Here is a 20,188-nt window from a genome sequence, read left to right on the forward strand (position 1 = left end):
GAAAAACAGAACGCTAGAAATAATATTTAAGGCAGAAATCACAGCCTTGGATAAACCCTGGGAAATGTCGGGGAGCCACGGCCCAGCTTGAACATTACCGTTCTAAAAGATCTCAGCTCCCTCCAATTCTCGTGGGTCTGGACAACACAGCCCTGGCTAGATCTGGCTTGGTCTCCTAGCCCAGGTGGCTGCAGGGGTGGGTGAACCCCTTCAGACCACCACCTACTATCCTCACGTGAAGTGCGGTCGGAGGACTAGCAGAGCCCCTTCACTAGGGTGCTTGTTAGAATGGTGGAATCTTGTCCTCTTCCGCAGGATCTACTAAATCAGAATTTGCATTTTTAACAGTCAGGTTTGAGAAGCACTATTCCAGATCACAGAACCTCAGAATATTTTTAAAAACCTGTGAGTTCCACCCAAGTCCTGCTTTCTAATCCAATACATCTCCATTTTACAGAGGAGGTATCTGAGGCCCATCCGTCAGTCACGCTAGCTTGTCAGAATCCATTCTCTGAACACTCGTGACTCCCAAACTCATATACTCTTCTCAAGCAGCCTTGCCCGCTCCCTGCTCTGGTGGTGGTGGTGGTTTAGTCGCTAAGTCGTGTTCGACTCTTGCAACCCCATGGACTGCAACCTGCCAGGCTCCTCTGTCCATGGGATTCTCTGGCCAAGAATACTGGAGTGGGTTGCCATTTCCTTCTCCAGCTCCCATTACTTAATTATTGAAATAAAGGGCGGCCATGAGTGCCCTTGGAGCCTGTTCTCTTGGCCGCCAGACAGGGCTGGACACCACGCGGTGTCTGGGAAAGTGGCCGGGTCAGAGCAAGCAGATAAAGGAGGGGCCTTCCCAAGAACAGGGTGGGAGGCACCCACCACCACCTGAGCTGGGACAGGGAGGTGGCCGAGAAGACCTGTTTGCTCTGCCTGGAGGGCTGGGCCCACACCACTGCAACCTCCGCCACCACACCCCCAGACAAAAGCTCGGCTGAGCGCCCTCCCTGTCACCTAGCCCCCGTGGGAATGGTTCCGGCCAGGAGCTACCATCAAATCTGCTTCTTTCTCCCAGGGCCTGGTGACTTCTTGACAGGTTACAGCCCCAAAGACAAACAGATTCTGCCAAGCAAATAACTGTCCAGTGGCGGAGGTGTTGGGGAAGGCCTGGGAGTGGGTCTGAGCTGCCAGAAGACCCAGGTGACAGGGTGGGGGCCCTTCTTCTGCAGAAAACAAATAGCCGCGGGTACCTGGAAGGAAGCAGGATGCGGGAGCACTCACACGGCACGGGCGGAGGCAAGGTGCTCACCCCAGGGGTCTCTGGGCCAGTCTCCCTCGCACTGGGCTCCGTGTCACGCTATACAGAGACCTTGTGGCCAAGACTGGTTCTTCTGTGGCACCTCTGTCTCGTGTAATCTGTGGCCACAGGTTTCCTCACCAAACTGCCCTCAGGGCGATGGCTGGGGAATCCCCCTCCCCATACCTACATCCTAGACTCTGGCTCAGCGCCAGGGCCACCATTTAGAACATTCAGCTCTGCTAGACAGGGTGAAGGCCCGCAATTAAGTGAAAACGCCAGCATCTGGGAGCCGATGTGCTGGGTCCCAGCCTGGGTGACAAGTAACTCTCTTCCCCCTCTGATCTCACTTTCCCTTCAACATACACACAAGAGTGATGTGGCTGAGGACACAGCTGAGTTCTGAGCTCCCAAGAGTCATGAAAGCATGGATCTAGTGAGCCCACCATTTGCTAATGCATTTGTCAATTAAGTTTCTTTCATGCTACAGACCTTGAAACCTGCCTCACCATCTCCTAGCCAAGGTCATAGGTCTGTCTCACAAAAGTACATGGGGGTAGGATCCAGATTTGCTTGTCAACTGCCTGGAGTGTGGGCCCTAAATGGTTCTGCAAAAATGCATCTAATCCGAAATCAACCAGAACTACCAAGGAAACACATCAGGGAAAAGGTTCCTTCTCTTCTAAGTCCCAGTCCCAACTCAGCCTTGTCTGCTTCTCCAGTAGGAGAGGCTGGTGGTGCTTGGTGTTATCACCCCCACACCGGGCCTGACACGCAGCACGTGTCCACACAGTGCCCGCTGCCAGTCCACACTAACCGGTACATCTGTGCTGGGGATGGGGTAGTGCCTAACAGAGGCATGGCAGGGGCCCTGGGAACCGGAAGGCCACTGCAAGGAGATTCTGGTCACATGACCGGGTGACAGAGCAGGCTACACAGGGCTTCAGGGCGCGATAAAGTCACTGACACACATGAAAATAGGGTTTTTGTTTCTCTTTTTTTGGTGTGTGTTAATTTAATCATACAAATATTCATTTATACAGTAAGGAAAAACCTCCTCATCTTCATCTCCTCCCAGGCACCACGAGGCCCCACCAGGAACACCCACCCAGCTTGCTTGCTACACGCCAGTGTCCAGGAGGAAGCAGCAGCTAAGCTGCTCCAGCATTCACCCAAGGAAACAGCAAAAAGGCAGGGCGGGGTGGGGCAGGGAACCGGCTTGCACTTCTGGGGCCTGGCAACCCCACCACCCTCTCCTGCCGGGGCTCACACTCGATTTGGGGAGGTGTTTATTCTTAAGCCCTCTCCCCTCCTTGGCCATCCTGGGGCCACACCAGCTGTTCTGGTGAGGTTCTTTTCTGGCTACAAGTGCCTTTGATGGACTAAAGTTTACGGCCAGTCCTTGATGGGGGAGAGAAAGCTTGTTTCTTGTAGAAAAATGCCCCAAATTCAACTGTCCCCGTGGCAAAAAGAAAAAAAGCATGCACACGTGCACACACACCCACACACACCTCACTCCATGCACACAGAGAGGTTCCTCGCAAGCCTGAGCCCCTCTGCCTCCCCCGTGGACTCAGGTCCTGAAGGATGGCGCATGCCTCCCCTCCTGCCTGCTAGACACAGGTGGTCCTGCCCAGAGGCAGCCTGCCATTTGGTAAAGAGTCCAAGAGGAACTGAGGGGGTAGCCTCTGCCGTCCCACCAGGATGGAAGAGGGACTCCAGGACTTGCTTGGAACTCAAGTCAGAGAGAGGAGACAGATGATGGTTCAAGGGCCTCCAGGTCCTGGGGCAACCTCAGACTCCTCCCACCCCTACTCCACAGCTTGTGCATGCTCTGGTCTCGGCAAGGAGCCCACCTCTCTGAGGACACATACAGAAATGGTTTTGTTCTTGGGAGGGAAGCCCACATGCTTGGGACAATTACCTTGCCAGGTGAGATTGCCTAGAAGCAAGAGGAGGAGCAGGAGCCCCCTGGCAGGGCCAGACCCACTGACGGTGACCTGGAAGCCAATGCTGAGTAACCAATGGCAGGCAGCTCCCCGTGGGGCAAGGGGAAGGGGCGGCTGGTGTGGGGCAGATCAGGAGGCTGGGAACCAGGGGATGTGAAGCCTCCTGCCATCCCATGCGGGCAGCTGAAGATGTGATGCCAGCAAGCCAGGAGGGGCTGAGCGGGGGTGTGCTCCAGTGGGGGCAGTGTCTGGGAGGCTGGTACCAACAGTGGTGGCAGTCTGGGCCTGGCAGGGCCTTCAAACAAAAAGCCATCGTGAGCCCCTGGCTCAGGCCTGTGGTAGCCTGGGAACCCGGCAGGGACTCCCCTCTCCTCTGCTGGCAATGGGGTGCTCTTGGTGTGCATAGAGAGTGGGTGCCCCAGGGTGAGCCCTGGTCCACCCCAGCTGCACCGCCCTCTCAGCGCCTGGCTCCACCCTCCCTTGGGGTTCCTCCAGTGGACCAGAGTTTACTCCCCCTTTATTCTGGGGTGGGGGGGAGGTGGGGAGGCATTGGGGGAATTTCATACAAGCTTTTCTCTCACAGTCAAGCTTTTAAAAAAACAACAGTCTCAGAAGAGAATGAGGAGGCACAAACAACACACACGTTCGAAACTCAGACACCCAGACAGACAGATAGGCAGGCAGACCCTCACCCACACCCAGGCTATACGACCCCTTGCCTCATCGACCTGGCCTCCCTGCTGGTTCACACCCCCGGGGAGGGGGACGGTGTGGCAACAGGCAGGCGACCCAGCAGCCGCACCCTAGATTTGTATCCCGGCTATCAAACCAACCAAGACTCAGGGAAGGAGGGGCTGAGAAGAGAAGAGGGCCTTTGCATATTCTTGTATCTTTGGCAGACAGCTGTTCTGGCCTGGTTCCAGCTCCCCATGGAGGCGTCCACATCCCAGCCTGCTCAGAACCCACAGGGTGCCCGTGGGGCCACCTGTTCCTGTGAGCAGCCGGCCTGTCCACCCGGGCTCCGCGGGGCTGCCCCGAGCCCGCCTCCTCCCAGTCACTAAGCATCCTGCTTGGGGCAGGGTCCTTTCATTCCCGGCAAAACGTGGTCTCCAAGATCACGCGGTCAGTAAGCGTGGCCCTTCCCTGTGGCGAATCCCCCACCTGGGGCTACGTTTTCATACCTGAATAACACAGCCTCCACTAACAGGCTGAGAAGACACCGCACGGGACGACGGCAGGGAGACACGGGGGAGGGAGCTGTGTGACAACAGAGAAGCATGGGCACCTTCACACCCGCCTGCTGCACACTCGCTGGTGAGCAGCACCGACCCCTGCGCGCGGGCACAGGGCGCACATGCACGCATGCATGCACGCAGCACAGAGGCACTGCTCCCAGAGTGAATGGGGAGCCGCTGTGTGCCGAGCATCCGAGAGAGCTGTGCGGTGAGCGTGCCGGCGCCGGGAAGGGAAGTGATCTGAGCTGTTACACGCGTGTGCAGGCGGACACCTCTCGGCCTCAGAAGCTCCGTCACCTGCGCTCTGTCCTCCAGGCTTCCACTGCTGGCCGCACAGGGAAGTCTGGTCTTCGGAGAGGTTCTGGTGGTAACAAGCCACAGGGTTGACGCATACAAATGTCAAAGGTGTACATCAACAGAAGATTAAAGAGAAAAGAGGAGGAAAAGCGTGGTAATTCACTGGCTGGTGCCATTAAAAAAACGGGGTCAGAGACTCGAGGAGTCAGGAGGCAGGTGTCGTCCTGCAGCGCCGACCCGCACGGTCCTGAGCAGGCCGCGCCAGCTTTTGACCTGAATCGCTTCCAGAGCAAGCAGCTATTCTATAAACAGCATGTTATCCCTTATCTAAAAAAAAAAAAAAATAGTAAAAAAAAAAAAAAGTGGGGAAAGAGGGGAAGAAAATTAACATGTGCTCAAAACTACAACCTGTCTGTAGGCAAAATAATTTTTGTTTAAAAAGATGGCTTTTTTCCCCCATTTAAACATTTTTTTCTTTTCCTTCCCGAGCAACCTAGTGACTTGTTAGACTGACACCTAACAAACGAAGCCCAAAGTGGCTGCATGGATCTCTTCTTGGTAGCCTCAACACCACTCCTGCGACTCGGCATTCACACATGCACACTGAGTTTACTCAAAACTAGTCTTTTCTGCGTCTTCCTCTTCTTCCAGGACGGGGGTCAGAGCCAGGGGTCCGTGCGATGTGGTCTGCAATCCAGAGGAACCCCCTGCCCTTCCCCCCCCAGAGTCAAGCCTTCTTTTGTTAGTTTTTCTTCTTGCTGACACCCGTTTAAGACTGGCCGAAGGGGTAAGGCCCGTGGAGCCCCTGGAAGAGAGTGAACACAGTCAGTGGTGGCAGACAGCAGGGACAACGAGGCAACCAACCCGAGCAAAAGAACCCACGGTTCCCAGTGAGCCGGAAGGAAGCCCCGAGGCACAAACATGGCTTGAGGGCTGACTTTGCCATGCAAATCCTCGGGAGGCCACAGATCGGCAGTGTGAGGTGCTGAGTCTCATCCCTCAAAGACATCATCCAAGAGAGCTGAGGCTGGTGGGCAGACTCCTCATCTCTCAATTTCTACATCAACTGGTACCAACTTCCCTCCACCCAGGTCACAAAGTCTTCCCTCCTTCCTGACAACACCTTACATCTCTGCTAAAGATCCTTGGACACCGCCTTCTGCACCTTGACCTCAGATGCAGGCCGCTGTGGGCTGACGACACACACACATATCAGCAGCACACACATTGGAGCAGAGGCAGCAGCCGTCCAGCAGGCACCCAGGATGGGCATGGAGGCAGGGGCTTGGCGTACACTGTCTTCACCTCTCACCCCAAAGGCCAGGCTGAGTGTTGTTATGCCCATCTGACCGCAGACAGGAGGAGATTTGTTCAAAGTCATGTAGGTAGTAAAGGGCAGAGCCAAGAGTCAAGCCCAGGTCTGATCTTTGTTCTCTTCACATTGTCTCTCCCTGGCCATGTGATGATAAGGTTTGTTCCAAATTTCCAAAGGCGTTTTCCCTGCTGCTTGGCTGGTGGAGAAAGCACCAGAGTTTCCCTTTTTCCTTATGTTAAGAATGAGACACAAAGAGGTGCCAACCCCAAAAGCAGCTGCATGAATTCGCTGGAGGACGTCCTGTGCCTCCCTGTTCCAAAGCTCCCTGAAGCGTGGGCCTTGAAGAGACCGGGTCAATGCCAAGACCTGGGTGGGCAAAGGTAACTGGGAACTAGCCTCAAGAAAGGTCCGACATCCCAAGCTGACTCAGAAGCAGCAGGGCCCTTGGACCATTAGCTTGTTAAAGACATGGATGGTTAGAATCTGATTTTCTTTAAAAAATGACACTTTCCTTTGGGAAAAAAATGTAAAAAAGTGCACGGTTGCAGGGTTGCCAATGATTAGCACAAATCCCTTTGTTTGCTGCCATCTCTCTAGCACACCTGTCCCTGAGCAGTGCTTATCGGCACCCAGTAAGTACTACTGAATTAACAGCTGAAAGAAGACAGGTATTTCTCAGACGACTACCTGCAGCATCAGACCCTTTTAAGTCACAAGAATATTGGCCTTTCCAAACCAAGTTTTTCTTGTTGTTGTTTTTGGTCACATGGTGTGGCATGTGGGATCTTAGTTCCCCAACCAGGGATTGAACCTGTGCTCCCTGCATTGAAAGGTGGAGCCTTAACCACCTGACTACTGGGGAAGTCCCCTATACCAAGTTTTTAAACAGCCACCCAGGCTTGGGGACACACGCATCCGAGTCATGCACCCATCTGGTCACAGCCTCCTAGGTCCCAGAGAGGGTGGGCTCCCTGGGGGTGGTTAGCTCGAGATGCACAGCTCGCACTCGTTCCCAAGGCGGTGGACTGCGGGTTCCACAGAAACAGGAGGAGATCTGAGTTCTGCTCCTGGCTTTGCACTTAGCTCTCCAAGTGGCCCTGAGTAAAGTCCCTTCCCCTCAAAGGATCTCAGACTGCTCCTTTAAACTTACAGGTTTAAGGTTCTAGGAGCTGACTCAAAGTACCTAACTCAGGAGGCTGAAAAACAGTATTCTAAAGGGAAAAAAAAGCCCTTTGATCACACTTATTTAGACCAGAGGTCAAAGCTGCCAAGAATAGGGAACATGAGATTCAAGTTTTCAGTTTTTTTCCCCGCCAGTGGAAAACACTGAAATTGCCTTTTGCCTTTTTATTTCCTCCCCCATAAAAAGCCTCGAGAGATCAGATACAGGTCTCGAGCTGCTTGGTGGTATTTGCCGGAGAGGTAGAAATGGGGGACAGACAGGCCAACAGCGATACAGCGTCAGCGGTGTGCTGGGTGCCGCTGGGGCAGGTGAGAATGTTCTCCTAAATTCTGACACAGACAAACCGGGATGAGTACGCCCTCCAAGCTCACAGAAGTGAGGCAGCAACCTGACTGGGAGCACAGAGCTGGCGAGCGGAGCGGTGCTGGTTCAAATGCCAGGTCTGCAAGTCCCCGATTCACTGTGCTGCCAGCAGGCGAGTGGAGGCTGTCACACCACCTCGGTGGTCACACACCCAGCCACTTGCTCAAGTGTGGCCTGCATGAGCAGAGGGCTCTCAGACCCCATGGTGTGGGACCTGGCTAGAGGGTCACACGCCCCAGAGGCGGAAATTAAAGAAGCTTAAAACACGCTGCTCTCAGTACTTCCTGACAACGTTTACTGATGAACTACAATCCAAGGAGAGCGACAAAGGCTTAGATCCCTGTAAGATTCAGAACCAACACAATGCTTCGTGCAGGAAAACACGCACAGAGAAAAGAAACCCTGAAAAACAAACACGCTTTTGTCTTTTATGAATTTTTTTCCCCCTTTACCCTAAATTAGACTACTTTCCAGACGGAAGCTTCACACACTTCATGTGGGCCTTTATAAAGCCAGCACTAGCCTTGTGACTTGTCTGGAATGTTTGGAGAAGGGAGTTGATGACTTTGCCAAGGAGTGGTCGTGCGTTCCTAATTACAGATAAAGTGAATGGATCCCAAGCAATTGGCAGAGAGAGGAGTACAGATACAGGCATTTTCAGATTTCCACCTGAAGACTCTGGTCCTTAGAATATGCAGTGTGGTATTTAACTAGCTTAGATTAAGAATTATCGGCGACCCCCTATTTACTGACTGAGGTGCTGTGTGCCTTTTGGAAAGAAAAATGCCATCTAATTTCCTTTCATCCAGATAATGGCATATTGGAGTTGTTGACGTTTAACTGGTGCAGAAACGTGGCTTGAAGAACAAGCTCTATCTTCCTTCCCCTCAGATTAACTACGATCACTTCAAGGAAGAGAGAGGGAGCTGAGTCTATTTCAAAACTACCTGATCATCTAGACTCCCCACATGCAGGATTATAGGCATTACAAGTGGATCACAGAACACAGCAACGCAATACCAGTCACACAGGAGAAGCCTGGTGGAGAGTCCAGGAACAGCTTGTCCAGGGTGTCTGATGGCAGGAGGCCAAGCATGAAGTGCCTTTCCTAAGAGTGGGATAGACGTATATTCGAAACGAGAGGCCCATCCACATTTCAGCTTCCACCGGAGTTCCAAGACCCCGTGGAACAGGTTCTGGTGGCTAATGTCTCCAACACCAGTCTAAAAGTAGGGTTTGGCAATACAGGTAAGTGTTCACTCTCTCCTGAGACGTAGCGGCTCTTCAACTGTTACCCCTGGGAAAATCAAATGCCAAATATTTTCCTTAGCCTGGCATCCCTGACATCTCTTCTACAGCCACTGTGCCACGAATAAGGAAAACAGATAAAGGGATGGATGCATCAGATGGTGCCACAGAGCCGAGTTAAACTCCAACAAGCAGAGAAGGAGGTCATCACAGCATGATTACAAAGCTCACTGAGTCTGATGCAGAAGGTCACCCTCCTCTCTATGAGGATTCATCTCTCACCACATCACTAGCAGCAAGGCTGGATTTAGGCATACTGATAGAGGGTGTGAATGACAAAACCCAGAGAAGAACTCCTCTATCTGACTCTCCAGGTCTAAAAAAACCCAGGACCAACTTGTGCAGAAATGGCTTTTCAAGAGCGACATTTCTTGGGAGAGGCCCCACATCTGCTAAGGGACCAGAAAGCATTCCTGACGAAGGAGTGGCAGCCTCTAGGTCCACAGGGTTGAGGTGCTGCCTGTTTGCCTCAGTCTTCCCTAAGCTTTTTGATGGACACTGTCATGGCTGTGAGCACTGGGACCTCAATTCTACTGACAACGGGGCGCGTGAGTCCCCTTAAACCACTCGAGGCCCACACGGAGGGGCCTCTCTGTTCAAGGGCGTCTGGGAAGAGACTCTGGCCTCAGGCCAGCTGGAGGACTCCTGTAGTTGGGCCAGGTCCCTGACTGGGCTTCTGAAAGGTAATAACCATTGTGAGCCATAATTTGGCTAACCTCCTAAAATATTTTTAAAAGAGAACACTAGTAGAGATAAACAGACAAGCTCAGTTTCATTCATCACAATCTTCTGAAAGGACAATTTAAGATCTAGTACTTGTGGGCCTGGGCTCAAAGCAAAACTAAAAATAAAACTATCTCTATGATTTGTTTTTCACAATGGTTGATAAAGCCCACGGTGATCTGGTTTTCACTGATTTTATGTGAATGGGCACCTACAATATCTTTAAATTCTTCCTAAAATTACACAGAAATCAAAATAACTTTTCCAAAAAGGAGTACAAAAACCCCCAGGAAACTAGTTTTGTTTCAGCTGGAATGCTTATTGATGTTTACCCATAGGACGATCATGCTATTAGAAGAGAAAGTCACCCTTTCAAGATGGTAGAACCTGTTTCTGCCACTTATTTGTGCCTGGCATAGAGTTAAGACCCAAGTTTCAGTAAAATGAATGAATGAACTATGGAATGCTCTGCATTGCTGAGCTATCTGTTTAACCTTCCGGGGGAGAAAAAAAGATTAAAATTCCTAAAGAAACAAGGATGTCTTATGAGGGCTTTTGGGGTTACTCTTCCTATATGAAAGCTGGTTTAGATAAAGCATCACAACACAAAAACTTTCACATACCTGTCTTTATTTTATTTGTGATTTGATTTAAATAAATAAAAAGGTTCATGCCGGTTAATAAAATAGGCAAGAGTGTTTGCTGCACATGCTCTTGCCGTGTGTACTGATGGCAGCATCAGATACCACCACCGGGCCCTCCTCTCTCCCTCTGGGCCAGTCCCAGCCAACGCTTGGCCCACCTAGCACTTCTTTTGTATTGCTTATGTGCCCTGAATGCAAACACAGAAGAATACACGGTTTAGTGCTAAGTTCTGTTCTGATCCTGCACTGCAGATCTGCTTCGAGGCCCTGTCAGGGGCTGGCTTGGCTGGTGAGGACCAGAGACTGATCAACCCCTGATGGAACCTGTTCGTCTCTCGTTAATTACAAGTCAAGTCTGTACTGCAGCAACAGGTTGCGCAGTGAGGACTCCTCTCCCAGGAGCACACAAAGCAAGGCCCTTCCCTCGAGAGGTGCTGACCACTCAAGGCGGCTCGCTGGTGGGACAGCAGGGCCAGACCAGCACGACGGGAACTTCTGTGGACGCTTTAACCTTGGTGTTCAAGCCGCTTTCATGCGACAGTCCTCAAAATTTCAAAGATGTGTTTGATGCAATGGCTGAAGACAAGTGTGAGAATCAGCCAAAGAAAAGAAAACAAATGTACTTTTATGCATGAAAACTGTTCATGGGACAGGCTCAGTTCACAGCCTCTGTGTCAAAGTTATGCTGAAAAGCTTAACTCAGTTTTAAGCATGGTGAACTGGTGTTTTAAAAGCCCTATAAAGCAATTTTTATACTTACCTCAATAAGACAGTTTTTCTGTTGCTCTTAACTAACTTCTACAATCCTGCTGTGGACCTTCTCCATCTCCCTCTATCCACCCACCCATTCCTTCCATCATGCATCCCTCATTCTTCCTCTGTCACTTGTCCTCCCATCCTCCCGAGCTCCCCAGGACCAAGCTTTCAGAGCCTTCACCTACCTTCTGACAGATCAAGAAAATCACCATAAAGAATAAAACTCAAACATCACTGCGAATGAAACTGTATTACTGAAAATCCTACAAGGGGATGAAGGATATTGGCTATGTTCGACTTTGCCTTTCATTAAAGACTTCAGAAAAGGCTATTTACTATTTGAAATTCTAACCCCCAAGATCTCATGCAATATCAAGTGTGCTAGAATCCAGGTGACATGCTGGCAGACAGAGAGCTCTCTCATGGCCATCTCCTAGGGTACAGGAGATTCCTAGAAAGGAAGAAAGAAGTGATAAGAGTCTCACTGGGGAGGACAGCTAAAAGGAGGGAAAGCTCACCCCAGTTCCCCGCCACGTGGCCATGGGTACCGTCCCGTGGGCGCCCTGAGGCACGGGGTGAGGCTGTGGGCCCCACCTCCTCTCGCAGTCTCCATCCAAGCCCCAGGACTCCCCCGCCTCTCTCACCATGGATTCACAGCATCACCTCCCCTACCCTGGACAACCACTGGCTGACTGAGGGAGAATAAACTGTCTCTCCTTCAGCCATACTTGGCTTCATCTTGCCACTTCCCTGCTCAAAAGCATTGCAGGCTCTCTTGTTTCCTTTCACATTAAACGTGAACTCTCCTTTGCTTGGCTTTCAAAGGTTTCCTCCAAAATTCACCCCACCCTCTTTAAGCACACCTCACTCAGCACAGTCAGGCTGGCTGGTGTCCCAGAACACTGCCTGTGAATGCCTCTGGGCCTTCCTGCATGTGGTTCCTTTTTCCTCCAAATCAGTTTGAATCTATCATTTTACTTTCTTTCTTCTTTTTTTTTTTTGGGGGGGGGGTCGTGCTGCACGGCATGTGGGATCTCAGTTCCCTGACCAAGGATGGAACTCAGGCCCTGCAATGCAAGTACAGAGTCCTGCCCACTGGACCACCATGGAGTTTCAGTATGAATCTATCATTCATCAAGATAGCAGTTCCTGGCTACTCCCAAACTGCATTGCCTTCTCCTTCCTTCAAATTCAAGGGCACTCAAAACTCAATATACTCCATCTTTACTGGTCTCATTCTTTCCTATGAGCTAGTCACATCTATGTAATCAGACAGTAAATTCTTAGGAAGGATTAACACAGGCTGAGCACCCGAGGACATGTCCCTTACTGACTAAATACCAAAGCTCCCTGTTAGTTCTGACTTGCCCTCAGGTGGTGAAACTACAGCAAAAAGTCCAAGACCTTGGACATTCAAGCTTCTGCAGGTGAATGTCCACAGTTTTGACAAGGGTCTCCCTGAGCAAAGCTCTAAGGACGCCCGCACGGCCCCCTGATGTGCAGCTGCCACGGGTTTCACGCTGTGCACCCGGCCCTGCTGGAGTCGGAGCAGACTTGGCCGAGAGCGCCTGCGCGGCGCACATCCTCACATTTCTGAATTAAACTCATCTGTTTAAACCTACACATTGAGAAAGTCCCACTCTGAGAATTTTCATCAGAAATTAAAATGCTAAATTCAGAGTATAGGGAAAAGAATACATCCTTATAGGGAAAAGAATACATCCTTACAACTGAAGTAAAAATATGGGAACACTAGCTCTGTTTCAGTTACAAGACTGCCCAGTGTCAGTGCCGCCTAAAACAATGCTCAGAGCCCCAAAGCACAGAAGATGGAGCTGAGCGTTCAGCTTTGAAGCTGTTGAAGTACAAAAGGGAGAGTTCCTGGAGGTAACTTTTTATTCTCAAATGGTAATGTTACAAACAACAAAAGACATTTTCTAAGGCTCATGGTGTTTGCCTATTTTTAAAATGCACATATGACCCATGCCAATGCAAACACCAGCAAGGCTGGGAGGACTTTACAGATTCTTCTGGGCTCTCAGAAGGGAGTCATCTTAATATCATTAAACCAAGTTTCCTAGCAAACCTCTTCTGTCCAAGATGTGCTAATCTGCCAGCAAACTGGGTCAGCTTCCTCAGTTGCCGGGCACTGCTTTCTCCTTGGCCACGAATTCTTTCCTGCTCCTGAAGATGAACAAGAAGGTCTTTACCACCTGACGTAAGTGTAGAGACTACCTTCAGAGAACAGCAAACAAACTTTCCTTCCTGCCAGCAGGCCTCAGCATAATGCAATCCAGAACATAAGACTCAAACTGGGTTCCCTGAGTTCCAGCCCACTGCCCACCCCCAATCTGGGCAAGTCATCTGAGCAAGTGAATGTGAGCAAGTGAATGTGAGCAAGTCAGTGACAACTTCCTTCCTGTGTTACACTTGGGGCCAAGGAGGTGCTATTGGCTTCCAATGGGTAAAGGCCAGGGATGCTACTGAACATCTTACAGCGTATAAGATCTGCACCCCTCTGCAACAAAAGAAGACTCGTCTGACCTAAAATGCCAATAGTCTTATTCAGCCGGCTGAGAGAACCCTGCTCAACACAGACTCATCATTTTGTGGACGGCAGCCAGGCTCACAGTGTTAGATATCATCCATATGGAATGACTCCCAAATATGTTATCTCCACCAAACCCTTTCTCCTAAACCATGTTACCAATTTGGATACACAACAGCCTCCCTGATGCCTCCATTTGGATGTTTATAGAAATCTCCAATGTATTCCAAATAGAGTTCCTGATCTCTGCCCCCCTCTCCCACAGCCTTTCCTCTCTCCATGGAGAGCAATTCTACCCTTCCAGCTGCTCAGGCCAAAACCTTGTTGTCATCGTTTATTCCCCCTTACACCACCCTTCGGACTCATTAGCAAATCCTGTTTGTTCTAGCTAATAAAGCAGACCCAGACACAGATCACTGCTCCAACCTATCTGGCTACCACTCTGGCACAAAGTGCCCATTCTCTTTATCCACATGACTGCACTAACTCCCCCACTGGTCTCCTGCTTCTATCCTTGTCCTTTACTCTCCACAGGAGTGTCAGAGCATATCTTTCACTACATGAAGTCAGATCACATCACCCCTCTGCTCAAAATCCTTTAATGGTTCCAACCTCTGCTCCTCAGGGCAAAAGCCCAAGCTTCACAAAGATCCATAAATCCTTCCATGATCTGGTTTCCATCCTGCATCTTCCTCTCCTTCTACTTTCTCTTACCCACTTTGGTCTTGAACAAAACACGTAAACTTCCACTTCAGGGCTCATACTAACTGTAAAATATTCATTGTCCAGATAGCCTTTGCAGAAACAAAATCTGGCTTTAAAGGGACTAAGACAGCCCTAAGCATGTTCTAGCTTTAAAATATTATGTTCAAAAGGAGATTTTAGATTCATTACAGGAAAATGAAAAAAAAAAAAACTCCAGACTGTATCTTCTGGCCACAGTCACGGAACACAGACAAGGTGCTGCTGTCACAAATGTGAGTTAAAGGAAATCTCAACATCACCAAACATCTATACCCAAGTGACCACGAGGTTCCAGGGACTCGTTTCCCTATATGGAGGCTGAAGAGAGGGGCTAATTTCTGTAGCCGCCAGAGACAGCAGCTTGTGGAGAAAGAGGGGTTTAGCAGTAGAGAAGTCACATAATATCTGGTCAATAATTGGCTTGATTCTCATTTGAAATGTAGCAGTGTACCACAGAAAGCATGCTATTCCCAGCCGACAGCTGTAAGCTCAGCCAATAAAAACATGTACTTGAATACTATTTGTAACTAGGAAGCAAGGCAATAGATGGTCAAGAAAGCAGACTCAGGAGTCAAAAAGAACTGGTTTTGTTCATATCCTGCTTTTACCACTTTCGGGCTGCATGAGCTTGGGCAGGCCATGGAACCTGTGGGCCTTCAGTCTCAGCAGCTGTAAACAGTGATACTAACAGAGCCTGTATCATGGCCCTGTTGTGTGGACTAAAAGAAACGATGTCAGACTGCTGCCTCTGCCTCTGGGGGCTGGGAGGCAGGGAGGTGACTGGTGTTTTTATATAAACTTTGTGGAACTACTTAGCTCCTTATACTATGTACATTGATAATTTTAACAAAAATTAAATTTAAGAAGTCTTCTGCACAGTACCTGGCACAGAGTAAGTGCTCAATGAGTTTATATAACTGACTACCACACTCCCACTGGCCCCCAGAGGGGAGGGGGCAGGTGCATGCTTCTGTTAGCTGTCCCTCGACAGGAGAGCACAGCTGGACAGAGCACCAAGTGACACAAGTTTTCCTTCCAGCTTCTTTGCGCCATCTTTAAACCTCTCAGGGAAAGGGGCTGCCCCCAAGCACGAGGCAGCGGGAAGGACGTGCTTGCCCTCCACCGCTGGCAGCCCAGCTAAGGACACCAACCGCCAGCCTGTGGGTCAAATTCAGTGCCCTCAGAACCGAGCAAATGTTGGGCCCAATTCCATTAAGTCATTTCTTATTATTATGTTACACTGACTGGACTGGCTACTTCAAGGTAGATAATAAGATCCACAAGCCATTACACCCTCAGGCCCATAAAGCAGATTTGCTTTTCTAAACTTCTCCCTCTAACCTCCTGTTGTTCAGTGGCTAAGTTGTGTCTGACTCTTTATGACCCCATGGACTGCAACACACCAGGCCTCCCTGTCCTTCACTATCTCCTGGAGTTTTCTCAGATTAATGTCCACTGAGTCAGTGATGCTACCTAACACCTCATCCTCTGCCTACGTTTCTAAACCCTCACCTAAGCAGAGAGAAACGAGCTCTTCCCTGCTGTAGGTTAGAAGAAAGGTGATTTCTGATATAATAAAAGCAGACTAACTTTTTCAGCTCCAGATCCAAGATATACTGAAGGGTGATTGTCAGACAGAGAGAAAGAGGAGCAGGTGGAAATTGTGGGCAGGCAGGGCAGATGGCACTCGGCACTGGCTGACGCTTGAAGAGCATGAGGAGCCTCCCCCAAAGATAATAACACGTTTCTCCTTTCAAACCAGCACTTGGCGGAAGTAATAACAGTGGTTCAGGCTGTAATCAGTTTAAAGGAGGAGTATATGACAAACAGCAGCTCCAAACATTAAAAAAAGAAGAACAAATACAAAATAAGAGGTATAGTCCAAGTAACAAAATGAATAAATGAATTTGAGATTCTTTTCAGCTCCTCCGATGTAAATCATTACTCAATTGCTAGAGATAGGAAGCAAGCATTTGGGCTGTCCTGAAGAGCAGGCCCTTGGTCTTGGCCAGTCATACTCATACTTCCAGCTACCCTGAATAAGACCATTTGGTTTGTATCTTGCTCCTCTCTGTAAGGCCTTCTTAAAAAACATTGAGAAATTTAAAAAATTACTGGCAAGTAAGAAAAAGAAGTATCTAATTTCAACAGGACTTACTTTCTCGTTCCACACCTCTGTAGACTGTTTTCTGCTACTATCTAATGCTGCCCAAATAGAAGCTACCCCGACCTCCAGAGGTGAGTCACCGTTAGAACGCATGGCAAGACGAGCCTTGAGTCAACAGTGTGACTGTTTGTCCTCACAGGCTCCTGAGCGAATCAAATAAAAGGGTTCATTAAAACAGCACCTAACCTTCACCAATACTTGGTCTGACTGTTCTCCTGGGACAGGTCAGCCACAACTGAGCTGATAATGAGGCCAGCCAGTTTTTAACAAAAGCAGTCAGATTTATGAATCCCTGGAGCAGGTCAGCATATACTTACTCACCTTTCTGACTCCCTTTGACAGTTCTCACACAAGGAGGGCCCAGGCCCTCTGGATGTTGAGGGATGAAGCTAGGACAGACAGAGCTCCCTGACTCCCTGCCCACAGCACAGAGCACTGGGTCCAGAGAGCTTGGCATTACTCAAGGGAGGCAGGGGAAGGGCTCCCAGGGCGTCCAGCTCCTGGCACTGACAGATGTGCCATTATATTATCTACCCAGCCCTCACAGAAGGTGCATGGAGCAATCTTTTCATCTCATCCTACCAACCTTAGCAAGTTAAACTGTAACTATGGAAGCAGCAGGAAACTGGACGGGTCTCCTACAACTGTGGTCATGGGCTTCCCAGAGAATCATGCTCTCTCCAGCCTTCAGGGCAGGCAGGGAATTTCTTTAGAGTAAATCAAATCTACTGCCAACTCAGTGATCCCTGATACCAGGGCACCAGGTGCTCCACCTCAGTCAGTTCAGTTCAGTCGCTCAGTCGTGTCCAACTCTGCATCCCCATGAATCGCAGCACACCAGGCCTCCCTGTCCATCACCAACTTCCGGAGTTCACTCAGACTCACGTCCATCGAGTCAATGATGCCATCCAGCCATCTCATCCTCTGTCGTCCCCTTCTCCTCCTGCCCCCAGTCCCTCCCAGCATCAGAGTCTTTTCCATTGAGTCAATTCTTCGCATGAGGTGGCCAAAGTACTGGAGTTTCAGTCTCAACATCAGTCCTTCCAGTGAATATTCAGGACTGATCTCCTTTAGAATGGACTGGTTTGATCTCCTTGCAGTCCAAGGGACTCTCAAGAGTCTTCTCCAACACCACAGTTCAGAAGCATCAATTCTTTGGCGCTCAGCTTTCCTATCCAATAAAGATGGCACCTGGGGTGAACTGAACACCTCTGCTCTAACTCTAGATTTCTAGGATGCTATCTCAGTCTTTCCACTCATTCATAAACAAAAGGGGGCTATTTATTATTAACACCACATGGTTGGTGCACCCTGAGAGTTTAAAAAGTTTTTATTTTTATCAACTATAAAAAGAAATCACTACTGTAAAGACTCAACAAATAGAGGAACTCTTCCACCCCCCACCAAAAAGAAATGCCACAGCAATCCCCAGTTTACATTAGAGCCTCTTTCTTCAACTTCTGTGTCTTTCACACCTTGATAATACTGGTCATCGACTCAGTTAATGCTTTTGATCACAGGAAAAACAAAACAAAGGCAGATCTAAGCGGAGCCCAGGCTCACCTACTAATACCTTCAGTAATGTGGCACCTGGACTGGAGTCCCAGCTCTGCCCCTCACTAGCTGTGTGATACTGGGGCAAGTAAGCCCCTCAGAGCTTTTGTTTTCTTATCAAAATACGAGATGATACATGTAAAGTACTTGGCAGCACACCTGGCACACGGGAATGGTTAAAAAATAACTCTAGTCTCTACTTGATCTCATCACTTGGTCAAGTACACCCCTTCAGAACCTTAAGCAGTCTTGCCTTATAAATAAATAAATCTATATTCTTAAGCCAAACACAAATACTTAGAATTATGAATGATCCCTGCTTGAAGATATTCATTTAACTATAGTCCAATTTTTTTCAGAGCCATTTGTAATTATTCTATCCAAATTTTTTCATCTAAAGGAACATATCGCAACTAACTGAACGTCACCCCCACTCATCACTCCTGACCACACCGCGCTTACTCAGTATTCTGCCTTCAGCACTGCAACTGCTCTGCTATCATCATCCTTCCTGTCTTTCCAAATCTGTGCTTTTACATCAGCCCCACCTCTGCTTTATCTCCGCCTTCTTAACTAACCCCCAGCCGCGCACACAAACCATACATTCTGACTGTGTGGTGCTCTACTGACCACATTCACACTTCACCTGGACCGAACGGCACGCGTGTTTCATCTCCCCACTGCACTGAGAACTTCGAGCTGGGAGTGATAACTTATCCTTCAAGTCTCCACATTCAATAATGTACACTGATTTGTACATCAGTGCAGATGTGTCGATAAGTCCTTACTGGTGACTGTCTATCCTCTACCCCAATTCTAAGGCGTTCTCAGAGGCAGAGCTGACTCCATTTTAGCCAGAATTGCTACCGGAGGACTTGCTAGTGTTCACACAAGTGCCTTCTGAATAAGATTCTGATTCACTTAAGAAGAAAAGGAGGCTCTGATTTCTCTTTGGGGTCCAAGTGCCACATTCTCAATGCATTATAGGCAACAGTCTTGGATATCATCTGCAATGAGAAACTTTTCTCTGTGGTTCTTGCAAATGCTATTTCTAAATGATCCTACAGTTTATGAAATAAGCCCCCAACTCCACCCAGGCCAGGGCAATGACAGACTTAAAGGGCAACAGTCCCTAAAGCCATAAAGGAGCAAAAAATAATTAACAGGTTCGAAACCCAGGAAAAAAGTGCAGTCTCTGGCCAGGAGCAGCAGCCCTCTCAGGCTACAGTGACGGCCGAGCCATGGAGCTCGACTGGGTGGAGGGGCCTCCATTACAGAAAGCACTGGGGCAACAGGTTCTGCTTTCTGCAGCTCCCATCTTCACAGCACACTCAACTGCTTCAGAATTCTCCTTCTAACAGGGCATGCTTACCCTAGGGCCTGTACCACCTGGAATAGCCATACCCTGAAGGGTTAAATTTAAGCAAGAGCTATCTGGAGCAATAGGAACTTAGAGGAAAAATCTTTTCTTAGAATGTTAAGACGTGAAGACTTTCCTCCAATATAAGCCATTCCCTCGCCTATTTGCTTCTTATATCCTGTACGACTAACATGATTCCACACAATCCTTTATAATGACCATCTAACTAATAAATCAATCTTGTTACCCTTCTACTGAATGAAGTCCCTCTTTCGACCATGTGGAGAAAGAGTTCACATCACCAAGTTTGTTTTCTTAATTTGCCTGTGGATCTAGACCACATATAAAGCACTGATCAGAAAAATGCCATTCTTAAAACACAGCAAGCTGTCCCTCAAATAACAATCAATTTTATTTTTAAAATATTGAGGGTGAATGCCAGCATGAAGCAAGCAAAGACTTAACAGTTATACGATTCTATAAATGGGAAGCTAAGCTTAATGCATCACATTTTTATTCGAAGAAGGAACAGCAGTGCTCACAGGCCCTGCCACACAAATCACCTACAACAGTTAGCTCTCAGCAGCAGGGCTTTATTCAACCAACCAAAAACAACCAGCAACCGTCTTCACCCTTAGCAGAATATGGAAGGCGCTGTGTAATCAGCAAGCATAGGGAAGCAGATCAAGAGATCAAACACCTAGAAGACAGTCTTAGAACAATCAGAATATTTAAAATTATGATTAACTCA

At 49.0% G+C, this 20,188-nt stretch overlaps 1 protein-coding gene across 5 annotated transcripts in view; it reads right to left on the reverse strand.

Annotated features, from left to right (window-relative positions):
* Positions 1-2,269: 2,269 nt before the first annotated feature.
* ILRUN (inflammation and lipid regulator with UBA-like and NBR1-like domains) overlaps positions 2,270-20,188 on the reverse strand; it is a 107,194-nt gene continuing 89,275 nt past the window's right edge. For 3 of the 5 annotated variants that reach the window (XM_019985651.2, XM_019985652.2, XM_019985650.2), the window contains one exon: positions 2,270-5,577. In XM_019985651.2, the coding sequence (XP_019841210.1) occupies positions 5,542-5,577 (36 nt within the window). In that variant the 3' untranslated portion in view covers positions 2,270-5,541. Of the gene's footprint in view, positions 5,578-11,295; positions 11,516-20,188 lie in introns of those variants that run through there. The other 2 variants (XM_070777857.1, XM_070777856.1) reach the window with 1 other exon arrangement.

Source organism: Bos indicus, chromosome 23 (assembly GCF_029378745.1).
Source record: "Bos indicus isolate NIAB-ARS_2022 breed Sahiwal x Tharparkar chromosome 23, NIAB-ARS_B.indTharparkar_mat_pri_1.0, whole genome shotgun sequence".
In the NCBI taxonomy this organism is placed as follows: Eukaryota; Metazoa; Chordata; class Mammalia; order Artiodactyla; family Bovidae; genus Bos; species Bos indicus.